General features: G+C 49.1%; 1 protein-coding gene across 1 annotated transcript in view; it reads left to right on the top strand.

Moving 5' to 3' along the window:
* Positions 1-12,277, top strand: part of PAPPA (pappalysin 1) — a 255,383-nt gene that overhangs the window by 168,263 nt on the left and 74,843 nt on the right. Inside the window, exons 11-13 of the mRNA XM_082621426.1 lie at positions 4,154-4,267; positions 5,217-5,352; positions 7,354-7,567. Coding sequence (XP_082477552.1) covers positions 4,154-4,267; positions 5,217-5,352; positions 7,354-7,567 — 464 coding nt within the window. The remainder of the gene's footprint in view (positions 1-4,153; positions 4,268-5,216; positions 5,353-7,353; positions 7,568-12,277) is intronic.

The following is a 12,277-nucleotide window of genomic DNA, read 5'->3' as shown; positions in this document are numbered from 1 at the left end:
CTTAGCAGAATAACCTCAGGATTCATCTCTGTGGTCATATATGGCAGGGTTTCCTTCTTTTTAAAGGCTGAATACTATTCCGTTGCATGCATATACCAAATTTAGTTTATCCATTTATCTGCTGATGACATTTAGGTTGTTCCCACATCTTGGCTATTGTGAATAATGCTGCAATGAACATGAGAGTAGGCAGTGCAGAAAGATCAGTTTCAGCTAGAGGAGACCCCCTCCTTATCTTTCTAGAAGAACCTGAAGCCCAGAGGCTGCCAATATGTTTCTAGAGCCTCCGTGATGTGTTCCACAAACCAGTGAGTGATGTATCGGGAAGGAGCAGATCTTGTTCACAGCAGCATGACAGAGAGGCTAAAAAGGTTCCTCTTATCACCCCGCTGACCTCTCTGGGGCTGGGGGCGGCAAGGTATAGAGGCCTTGGCATCACATGAAGGATTTGTGTGTCAGAGAATGGGAGGGAGAGCTGAACGGCTCTGCCTGGGATTTGAGAGAAGTGCAGATCGGGAAGGGAGAGGGAGTGGGAGAGCTTGGAAAGGTCGCTGAAGAAACTGGGCGAAGGTGATGGTGAGTGAGGAGGAACCTGGGGTGATGGTGTGAGAGCTTGAGTCCACGTGGGGTGCGCGATGTAACTCTCCTGCTCACTCCCCCACAAAATGTTCAGTCAAGTCTACGCTGCTCAGTAATATTTTATGGAATTGGATTTGCTTTTTTAGAAGGTGCACAAAAGTGGGTGGATGAAAGCGGGGCATCCCCACAGAATCAGGTACCTTGGGATGACACTCAGGTATGTGACCATCCTTTTGGCCAAAGGCAAGGCTCTTTTCCTCTCAGAGAGAGCCTGGTGTGCTATACGTCTTCCATAAATGGCTGCTGAATGAGCAAATTCATGCAAGGTCTGTAAAAGCTGGGGGCTTGTGAGTGTTTGCAGCCTCCCCGTACCTCCCCAGGAGCACAGATGGTTTTAAGATCAGCTGGGGCTTTGGGCAAAGGTTCAGCTGGATTTGTTTGTTCCTCTCTGATCTACTTTGACTGTCCCTGGTCAGGATCGCAGCCAGCCTGAAACAAACACAAAGCTAAACAGGAAACCAGGAGAATAAAATAACAGCAGCACGTTCCTCTGAAGTCCTGTCTGGTGCTGATAGAGCTGACAAGATAAGAGGAAACTGTGTTTTAAGTAGCGAGAGGGCTTTGTTCAAGTCCCAGACTTCTCTGACTGTGAATGCTGTAGATGCAGAGATAAGCCCCCTGCTCTAGCACTCCAGAGATGTGCTCCACCACTCTCTGCTGGGGGACAGGCAGCTAAGAACACAAGGGGAAAGAATTCCAAAATGCTACATGTCAAATTGCTGGCCTGGATTTCAAATGCCATAGATAGTTTATGCAAAGTCTCGCACTGTTGTAAAAATGTAACACAATCCACTGGCAGAGCTGCATGAGCTCAGTCTTAGTTGTTTTCGAGAAAAAATAAATAAACTTGAAAAACGTCTTCCAGCCCATTAAAGTGGCTTGTTTTACCCATAGTCTCCTCGGTATTAGGCTTCTAGAGATGTGAGTAACCGAAGCCGACACCTAATTCCTGGCCAGTGAGATGGCTGATTCTTGGCACTTTTACTCTCCTTAGGACGTTACCTGTGACGTTCAGGAAACTAATGCTGTATTCCCAGGACCCACTGACACCTTGGGGAGGGGGGAGGGAAACTTTGGCAATGAACAAGTTTCAGTACTTTTCAATGTTTTTAAAGCAGGGAAGCTCTCATGAAACATTACAAGGCAGCTTGATATATAAAACAGTTGAGTGAAGATGCTCTGGTTGAAACAATGGAGCAGAAGCTAAGTACATCTTCTCACATCCTGACCCTCAGACTGACACCTCCAAGCAACCCTAGGAATCCATAGGCAACACCTTGAAAACCTATGACCCAATCCAACATTCAGATGTGAAAGGTAAACCGAGGTCCACAGAGCGGAGATAACTAGTCCACAATCACACATCAAATTGTGAGGGAGTTTGAACCAGAACCAAGTCTCTAATCCAGCTCACCATTGCAGAACTTCCCAGGTGACAAAGAAACTTTTCTTCTTCTATTTGAGGTTTCAAGAATAAACTGAAGGTGTTAACTTTAAGGGAAATTGAGTAAAGCATATATAGAGCTCTTGGTATTACCTTTGCGAGTTTCCTGTAAATATAAGATTACTCCAAAACAAAAAGTTTATTTAAAAAAAAAGCATTGCATCTTCCAAGTGTGGATTACAGTGCAGCCATGTGTTTCAGCTTGACTTTGATAAGTGAACTTGACGTGTAACTTTTCCATGCTAGTTTTAATTCTTCTACACTCATGTATATGAATCCCTGGTTATAGTCTCGCTTTGCATGATTTTTCTTTTTCTTTTTTTTTTTTTTTGCGGTACGCGGGCCTCTCACTGCTGTGGCCTCTTCCATTGCGGAGCACAGGCTCCGGACTTGCAGGCTCAGCGGCCATGGCTCACGGGCCCAGCCGCTCCGCGGCATGTGGGATCTTCCCAGACAGGGGCACGAACCCGTGTCCCCTGCATCAGCAGGTGGACTCTCAACCACTGCGCCACCAGGGAAGCCCTGTGTGATTTTTATAGAGTCATAATGCACTTACACCTTGTTCTTTTTTAGTCACTCAATGTTATGCTTTTGCAATCTTCCGATGTTGAGATGTATGAACTCACAAATAGGGCTTCCATGTTGCTTGGCCAGGGTCCGTACTGAACCAGGCGTTACATATTGTTAGGATCATTGCTACATTTGAATCCCATTCAGTCCTCTTAATATTCTTTTGCTTACAGAATCCTATCATATGAATATATCGTATTTTATTCATCCCTTCTTCAACAGGTGAACATATAAACTCTCCCTAATCTTTTGCTACTATAGATATGGCTGGAATGGATAGTCTTGATCCTTGTATATATATTTTTTTTCCCTTTCTTTTTGTTTGTTTTACATGTGTATGTTTGTTTTACATGATTGAGATTAGATTATCTCCCTTTTTTTCATAGCTTATAAGACCTTAGAGTTCTTTAGGTTGGCCTTACTTTTTAGATCCGTAGCCTGAGACCCGCAGGTGTGGAATGACAGGCCCAAATTCCCAGGGAAGATTGGAGAGACGAGCCACATTAGAGGTCCAAGGAAAAGCTCTAATTTGGGATGACCTTCTGCAAAAAGTCTGACCAATTTCAAGAACATCTCAGCTGTTCCTCTCCTTTTCCATCATAGCTCTTTTCTAGTCTACAATTTATAGTAATGTATGCATATGTGATTACTTGATGAATGTCTGCACACACTGTCACTCTAAGCTCCGTAGCATCTGACCCGTCTGCCGTCTTGTCCCAGAGTGCTCGGCAAATAGCAGTTACTCAATAAATGTTATTGGAATGAATGATTGAACCAATGGAATGAAATGACATTTGGATACACAAGATACTCCTCAGTTTGAGCAATACTACGTGTCTATACATGCTTCGTGTTTCTTTTAATACCATTTGATATATCTGTCATTGAGAATGAATGTGTGTGTGTATGTGCAAATCTATACAAATGGTAGAGCTGATTTTCTTTGGGGAAAGCAAATGCTCACATTGTCATAAGTCTTTGTTCTGTCATTAATATAGCTCTGAGCACAATTTACGGATTTGCTCTAAAGTGGTCTGCTTGGTATTCAAGAGGCTGTGAGATCCAAGCCCTCAGGCCTGCCTTTGATGCCACTTTCCCCAAGCTCTGTTATACCAGGCAGCTTGTCACTAATCATTCTGGGCTTCTGCTTTCCTCTGAGCCCTTGCTTCTGTTCCCTGCGTGTGCAATGCCCTTCCTTTCGTAGCTACCCTATTCTTCCAGACCCAACTCAAATGTCAACTTTTCCAGGACTTGTCCCCACGAGAATGTCTCTGACATCTCTACCACCAAAACGTGTTATCTGTCCTTTCCTTAATAACATTGAAGATTTTCTCTTCTACATTAGAATGTGAGCTCCTGGAGTAGACTCTTGTCAGTTCATCCCTATTTCTTCCTGCAGTGTCAAGAACAAACTAGGTGGATAGTAAAGTTTTGTCGAGTTGAATTTAACTCAACCTCTGAGACCCCCTAAAACATTTGTTTCCCTTTATCTTCTTCCAGGTGTGTCGAACCAAGGTGATAGATCTCAGTGAAGGCATTTCCCAGCATGCCTGGTACCCTTGCACCATCAGCTACCCGTACTCCCAGCTGGCTCAGACCACTTTCTGGCTCCGGGTAAGTCAAAGCTTTCAGAGCCTTAGATTCTCCAGCAGTGGCCCCCAGGAGGCACTGCCTCCTGTGACCCTTTCTCAAGATGGTTTTGTCTCCCCACTGAGGGTGTTAATTGTAAGGACAGAGAAGAAAACACTTAGCAGCGGGATGCTTCCTGGAATGGAATCCCTTAATTGCTCATGGGATGCGTTCATTCACTCTTATTTTGGCCAAGAGTTTAGATACCATTTATCTGCCTGGAAGACCATCATTGTTCAAGGCCTTTTAAATTGCCTTCTCCTTGAAGTTTTCGCTGACCCCCACAGAGAGAAGGGACTGTCCTTTCCCTTCTAGTCCTCTACGTGTGGTCATCTCTTGGATGGCTCTTGTCAAGTGCCATGGTATTCCATAGCTGTCTATGGGCCTATCTTCCTGACTGTGGATTGTGATTGTTTCAAGTTTTGATTTGTGTGTTACTGACCAACATTGAACTCCACTGTCCATAGAAATGCAAGGGCATATATCTTATTTACCTTTGTCTCGTGGGCGCGTAGTACAGAGGTTAGTTAGCATGGAGAAGTGATGAATAATAATAAGTACCATTTTGCATGGTTTTAATGTATGCCAGACCCCTTATTATCAGTATCTTACTGGAGCCTCCCAGCCGTCCTGTGATGTAGCTATTGACGTATCCATGACTTGGAGGCGAAGGAACTTGGGCCCAGAGCAGCACAGCCACCAGTGGACGTCACACAGCCTGGAAAGCGCAGAGCCAACGTTAGAACAATCTCTGACCTCAGAGCCTGAGCTCTTCACTCTGAGGTTTCACTGCCCACCTGTTCCCATCATGGGACCGTGATAAGTAGTCCAGCTCCTGAAATGGAAGATTCTCCTCAAAAGCCCCGCCCTGTGGCTGCCTCTGCACCGCGTGCCTGGCTGCACAAGTGAGCCTCCTATGTTGTCTGCATTTCAGGCGTACTTTTCTCAGCCAATGGTTGCTGCAGCTGTCATTGTCCACCTGGTGACCGATGGGACCTATTATGGGGATCAAAAGCAGGAAACCATCAGCGTCCAGCTGCTTGATACCAAAGACCAGAGCCACGATCTAGGTGAGCGTTGCCCTCAGGTGCGGCGTGCTCTTGGTACCTGCTTCTGCATATGCCTGCGGGTGGTTGTAAGAATCGGCTGAGGATGAGTTCTTTCCTCCCCTTTCCTCTTTCCTGCTTCTCTATTTGCCATTTTGGTTGCCTTCAAATCAGGATGTGTTTGTGTATCCAGAGAAGCCTGAATCTGACAGGTATGGGCATCAGGGGTTCATGTCCAAGTCCTCCTTTCAATAGCTCCCTTCTACCCAGCGCCTTTACCCTCAGGCATCCCATGAGATCCTCAAAAGACCCTGGGAAGGAGACTGAGTAAAGGTTCTTTCCCATTATGTGTGTCATCACCCGAGACCCAAAGAGAGGCATTGAGAGGCCCGGGCCGCATGGGAGGAGCCAGCAGGAGAGCCGGGGAGCCAGGTTTTCAGAATCATCGCCTGCTGCTCTTTACCCTATAGCCGTGGTGTCCATGATAGTAAACAAGCCGTTACTTGAGACGTTGTGACCCGTGCAGAGCACAACACTCAGCGCTCAGGAAGTCCCATCACCCCCTCCCACACTTCCCAGACACCCTGCCCCGTCTACCTCTGGGCAGCCAGGCCGGGAGTTTGGAATTCCAAGCCAGTGCTGAAGTCCAGGCTTCAAAGCTGTGCCCGCACCATTCCACAGGGAGCTCATTTCAAAGACCCGTAGGAAGCAAGCATGCAAGGGGTCACTTCAGGGTCAAGCAGAAGCCAAGGCAGGAGGAAGGGTTTTGTTTTGTTTTTATGTTTACTTATTTGGTTAGTTTTCAAGGCAAGGGGGAACACGTTAATAAGCAAGAAGAAGAAAACCCTTCTGGATTTATCTGGATTCCTGGGAAATGTCCCTAAGTGAGAAGCAAATATTTTCATAGCTGTCCTGGCATCACAAACGGCTCTGCGGAGAAACTTTCAGAGGAGTGGGGAAGAGTCACGTTCCAGCGAAGGTCCTGAGACCCTGCTAGTTGATGCCTGGGGTGTCCACATGTCCCTCCCCACTGGGTCTCCTGTCCTGTGTCCTCAGCATCCTGGCACCCCTTGTAGAGGCTCTGCAGCTCTAAGACAGTAGACCACAGAAGGGGACCTGCTGGACTGGGAGCCTCATGTCCCAAAAGATCAGGCCTCCCAGGACACGGTTAGGATCATCCCATCCTTTAGGTGCAGGCACTGAGTGAGTGTGTGTTAGGGCTTCGGTGGATTCACATAGTAAAGAAATGGCTAAGCCAAAAATTGAACTGATGTCCATCAAACACCAAAGCCAGCTTCAGTTTTACTGAACTCCAACCCACCCCATCATTCCCTTCCCTCCCCTTCTGATGTACATTTTCTCCCTGTCCCTCTCCCTCCCCACTTCCTTTTTGAAGCCTGGGGACTTCTAGAAAGAACTGAGAGCTTCTGAGTGAAGCAAGTTTGGACTTTCCTTGGACTTTATATGGCTTGCTTTTCTGTTTCCCTCTGGACAGCCACCTCCTGGTCACGATTCTCTGTCTCCTCTTTGCAGAAGGGGTACAGAGGTCCTTACCTCACAAGAGCTGCTCCCAGGTTCCTAGATTAAAAATGAGGGTCGGCTTTTTACCCCGGGAATGACTTATTTCTGTGAATTATTTCCATCATTTATATGACAGACCGGGAAGGCAGCCTGAAAACTAGCAACTCAGACCAGCAAGCCCTCATGCAATGTGGGAGGGAAGTGAGGGCCAGTGGTGCTTGGCCAAGGGGTGGCCATTTGGGGGGAGGGGGAGGGGCTGTGAGCCCTAGGTGAAGGGAAAGCTTAGGGGGCAGTGAGGCAAGGGGATTGGAAAGATTTGGAACCAAGAGAAAAAGGCAGACAAAGAAACTTTCAATCAAACTCAAAATCCCCACTGGCCACCCAATGGTGCTTTTGTGCAGTGACATGAAAGGGTCTGGGGGCTTCGGGAAGGGCCCGTTGGGGAGGGCGTGACTGGCCGTGAGTAATGAGCCTGGCCCCTCGGCCCTCTGTCTCCCCTGACAGGCCTCCATGTTCTGAGCTGCAGGAACAATCCCCTGATTATCCCTGTGGTCCACGACCTCAGCCAGCCCTTCTACCACAGCCAGGCGGTACGTGTGAGCTTCAGTTCACCCTTGGTCGCCATCTCGGGGGTGGCCCTCCGTTCCTTCGACAACTTTGACCCCGTCACCCTGAGCAGCTGCCAGAGAGGGGAGACCTACAGCTCTGCCGAGCAGAGGTAAGACACCCTGGGTCGGCTCGCCCTGGGCCGTTTTGTAGCCAAGTGGAGAAGAAGGGATTCTGGAACCGGGCAGCCATATGTGTTGCAGTAAAACGTCTGTGTGTTTCTCCCTTCCCTACCCTCTGGCCTCTGGTCAACCCTGCCTTTGGGCTCGGGAGGCCCACACGTCTCTGAATTCCAGGGGTGAGGGAGGGCAGCAGGAACATGTTGTGGAAAGAAGCCCTCCTTCACCTGGCTCGCAGTCCCGGAGCTGACGGTGGCCCGCAGGATGACCTGGGGACATCGCTTTCCCTCTCTGGGCCTCAGCATCCTCATTTGAATGAAGAGAGGAGAGGTGGTTTAGCTCTCTTTCAGCTCTGAAATACTGGAATGTGTTCTGCTTCCTAAGTAGCACAGGCAAGCGTCATAACCCTCCTACATTTAGGGGGATGCCGGGGGACTACTATTTGCTTCATGCCACTGCACTGTATATTTCAGGGTTGGGTAAACCTCTATGTCTTCCCCACACCTAGCTCCTGAGAGATTCTCCCCGTGGTCTCGGTGTCTGTCTTTGTGTGTGTGTGTGGGGGGGGGGCTGTGTGTGTGTGTGTGTGTGTGTGTGGGTGGGTGGGTGTTCGGTACACGGGCCTCTCACTGCTGTGGCCTCTCCCGCTGCGGAGCACAGGCTCCGGACGCACAGGCTCAGCGGCCATGGCTCACGGGCCCAGCCGCTCCGTGGCATAGGATCCTCCTGGACCGGGGCACGAACCCGTGTCCCCTGCATCGGCAGGCGGACTTCCAACCACTGCGCCACCAGGGAAGCCCGTCGGCGTCTGTCTTTTAACTGCATGACATTGCTCCATCAGTACCTTTGATCTGGCATCTGTTCATGCACCTAGTTTGGACCTAAGAGAGGATGCTGTTTCCTAGAAAGAATATGAGCTTTAATGATACTCGTACCTGGGTTTGAATCTGCCCCTCCTGACTGTGTCCTTGGACCAGGCACTTCACCTCTCTGAGTCTCAGTTGTCTGTTCTGGAATAAAAACGGGTGATAATATCTACCCCATAGGGTGGTCGTGAGGATTACATGGCGCACTGCAGGCAGAAGTGCTCTTACACACTATTAAGCACTGTGCAAAGATAATGTATTGACAGAGAGTATCTATCACCACTTTCTGATGCGATGGTGGTGCTTTTCTGCACAGAATTCTGCATAAAGTTCTTAGAGCTGAGCTGGGAGAAGCCTCGGAGCTCATCTGATACATCCGCAGTGTCCAAACTTCCATGTTACCCTCTGGGTTTTCACAAGCGGAAGGACTGGTTCAGGGTCCCACATCATCTCTGACATTTGTTTAGAGAGTTGGGGTCTCTGTGGGCTCCCCCCCGAGCGAGGCCCTCTGAAAGGTAATTCAGCCCTGACCTGTATACCTGGGAGCAGGAGAGGAAAGAGGAGTGGGGAGGGGGACCCCAGCCTTTCCCACGCCCCTGCTACCACAGAGGACACAAAAGGTGGTTGCAAAACCCACATTGTTTTGCACCCACTGTCTCTAGCTTCTGTTGTGCAAAGTCTGTTGCAATCCTTCAGAGGCAAAAGAGCTCCTTAAATATCACTCGTTGTTGTATTTCACCCTGAGAGGGCTTTTTCATCCCTGGCTCCCCAGGCTGTAAAAGTAAGTTAATTCTCAGAACCCAGGGAAACAATGTCGACGGAAAATGCAAATCCATCAGACCTTCTCTGCAATGCTTTCTCATCCTCAGCCAGCCACCCAGACCATCCCCGAGTTCACTGAGCCCAGCACTGGCTTCTCTGAATCCTTAATTAGCAGTTCCCGTGCCCGAAGTAAACAGTAAGACGTGTCTAACCTTGGAAGCAAGTCCGTCGATAAGTACGTGCTGAGTTCTTTGCCCTGCTGTGGAAAACCACTGAACTGGGGCGGAACGTTCCAGGCCCTCCTCGTCTCTGGGCTTCAGTCCCCCCGCGTGTGAAATAATGACGGCGATGGATCTGTGTTCTCTGTGGTTCCTTTCAGTTCGAACAGTCTGTGACTCTCAAGAACTAGGAGGAATGAGAGGGAAGAGGAAGGGACCCACATTGGCTTCATGATCACCCCTGTCCAGTGAGGTATGGACAGAGGGAGCGTGTCAAGGCCATCCAGGCAATGGGAGGTAAAATCCCACTTTGTCTGCCCCTAAGAGCCACACCCTGCCCACCAGGACCAGGCACATCCAGGAGAGAAAGGGATTTTTCCTGGCTGTTCACTGGTGAGCATTTAGTCAGTGAGATTGAGTTAAGTGATGGAGATGCAGCCATCTTGGGTTTATCAAAGTCTATGTGTTCTCCTTCCAAGGGGCTCTGGAATTACATATTATATATATTGTTTTGTCCTGACGTTAACCTGATCCCTGAAAGCTGCGAGGCTGGAAGAGATTCTTTGGTTCTGCGACCTCATTGGAGGATGGGAAACTGAAGGTCCAGGTGAGGAAGTGTTTCCCAGCATCGCCCAGTGGGTTAGGATGCAGAACCCAATGGCATTGGAATCCAGTTCTCAGGACTTGCAGGTCAAAGCTCTTCCCTCCCCATCAGAGGTGTCAAAACAGAGCTGTGTCCCGGAGGCCAGACTAGGCCACCAACAACTTGTGTTTGTTTGTTTGGCCCTCATTCGGCCTCTTCTTTAATTAGTTGTAGCATTTAACTATCAGAAGAGTAAGTATTGAATACCACAGTTCTTCCTCCTCTTAAACACATCAGAGGATTTGGAAACACCAGGCCCTCGGTCCCGCTTGGCAATGTGGGACGGGAGAACCTGCTCTGGCCGGCAGGTGGCCTCCCATTGGCCACTCCTCTCTCGGCTCACCTGGCCCTTCGAATGGTCAGCCGGACCCGCCGCTGCTGACTTCGCCTCCCAGGGCTGCACCCACCACATCACCGGCTCGCTTCTAGAACTGCAAGGTAGAAGAGCCTTTTAGGGTCCCTTCCCGCAGGAGCCTCGTTACTGGGCAGGAAAACGAGTCTTATCTTGATCATTCTCTCAGCCTCGCTTCTCTAGCGATCCTGAAGCTGGTGTGCCAAGAGTAGTTTTCCCTTCGTTTTCCAGTGTCGAGCGTGCTGTCTTTCTGGCTGTCCCCATGTGAGCAGCTCAGAAGGATTTATAAACAATTTGCCTGTTATTATCTCCACAGCCCATGGCATGATTGCAGCTAAGCAGCCACAGAAGTTAAGCCGTGGGTCAGCAGACAGAGCCAGGAGAGGAGCCCTCACCAGCCCTTTAACCTCTGGCCTTCTCTATCCCGGGCTTGAGGGGTACATACTGTCCCCCGTTATGCACGACTGGGGGCCCTTTCAGTTGACCGCGGGGGCAGCAGTTGGAGGGCTGACTGTGGGATCACTTAAGGACCTACCTCTACATGGAACTTGAGTCTCTAAGTAAATGAATTAAATATATATAAGAAGAAAAGAAAATTCCTAAGTATCTGATGATCTCTGCATGGGGAGAAGGGGGTGTTTCCACCTTCACCCAGGTTGTGAGAATTTTGGGGGTAAAATTTACCTGGGTTCCTTCCCCCACTGGCATCAGCCACTTTCCTCCCTTCTGAGGAATGTCTTCTTTTTTCCCCTTCTTTTGTTATTTTTAGTGACAGCCCATCACTGGTATGAAATCCTCCCCCCACTTTTTTTTAATGAAGGCAGAGCCTCTGTTTTGTTTTGTTTTCCTTGTTTTGATTTTTGTTTTTGTGTTTCAGAAATGACAGAGCTGCGTCAGGGAGTTATCTGGGAGGGACGGTTGGGGTAATGTTTATCATTTTTGGACAATGTGTTCACACAACCCTTTCCAACTAACGGGACAGCAAAGGGAAGAGCAGGGACTTAGGGACAGACAGGCAGATCTGTGCTGGAATCCTGTCCATGCCGAGTGCCTTTGGACAAGCAATTTAAACTCGCTCAGTCTTAATCTCTTCTTTTCAAAAATGGGAACAGTAACACTACCTCATGGAGTTATGGTGAGGATGCAGAGAAGATAATGAAGGTAAAACACAGCTGCCGATACCTATTACTCTTAATTCCTTTTCCCCTTTCCTTCGTGTTCCTGTAGGCCAGGTTTAGACAAATGTGCTGAAAGAGCAGGGACTCCACATTCCCTAACGTGTGTTCTGGAGGACACTAGTCCTAAGAAACATGCCGCGAAGAAAGGCTATCCGAGCTTGGAAAACGATGCGCACACGAGTCCCTTCTGAAAACCCACCATGTGCAGTAGAATGTTCAAGGTTCTGAGAAGTCCTGCAATGAAGAAAACTGACTGGTCTCGTTGACCCAAAGCTGCCCTCCCCGTTAGAGCATAGACCTGTTTGGTCAGGTAACTCATCTGACCAGTGAATGTTTTCCTTCATAGTAGAAAGAGCCAGAGGAGAGAGATCGCCTTCTCGTGGAGCGTCATAGCTGCTAAAGCATTTCTCATGCCTTGACCTTTCAGCTCTGCAAACACGCTGAGCTCCAACCCGTGCTGGACCTTTGCACACGCCCTTCCTCTGCCTGGAATTCCTTCTGCCCCAAACCTTTTTTTTTTGCGGTACGCGGGCCTCTCACTGTTGTGGCCTCTCCCGCTGCGGAGCACAGGCTCCGGACGCGCAGGCTCAGCGGCCATGGCTCATGGGCCCAGCCGCTCCACAGCATGTGGGATCTGCCCGGACCGGGGCACGAACCCGTGTCCCCTGCATCAACAGGCGGACT

Source organism: Mesoplodon mirus, assembly GCF_964341445.2.
Source record: "Mesoplodon mirus genome assembly, chromosome: 1".
Taxonomy (NCBI): Eukaryota; Metazoa; Chordata; class Mammalia; order Artiodactyla; family Ziphiidae; genus Mesoplodon; species Mesoplodon mirus.
This window is presented reverse-complemented; position numbering and strand designations above follow the sequence as displayed.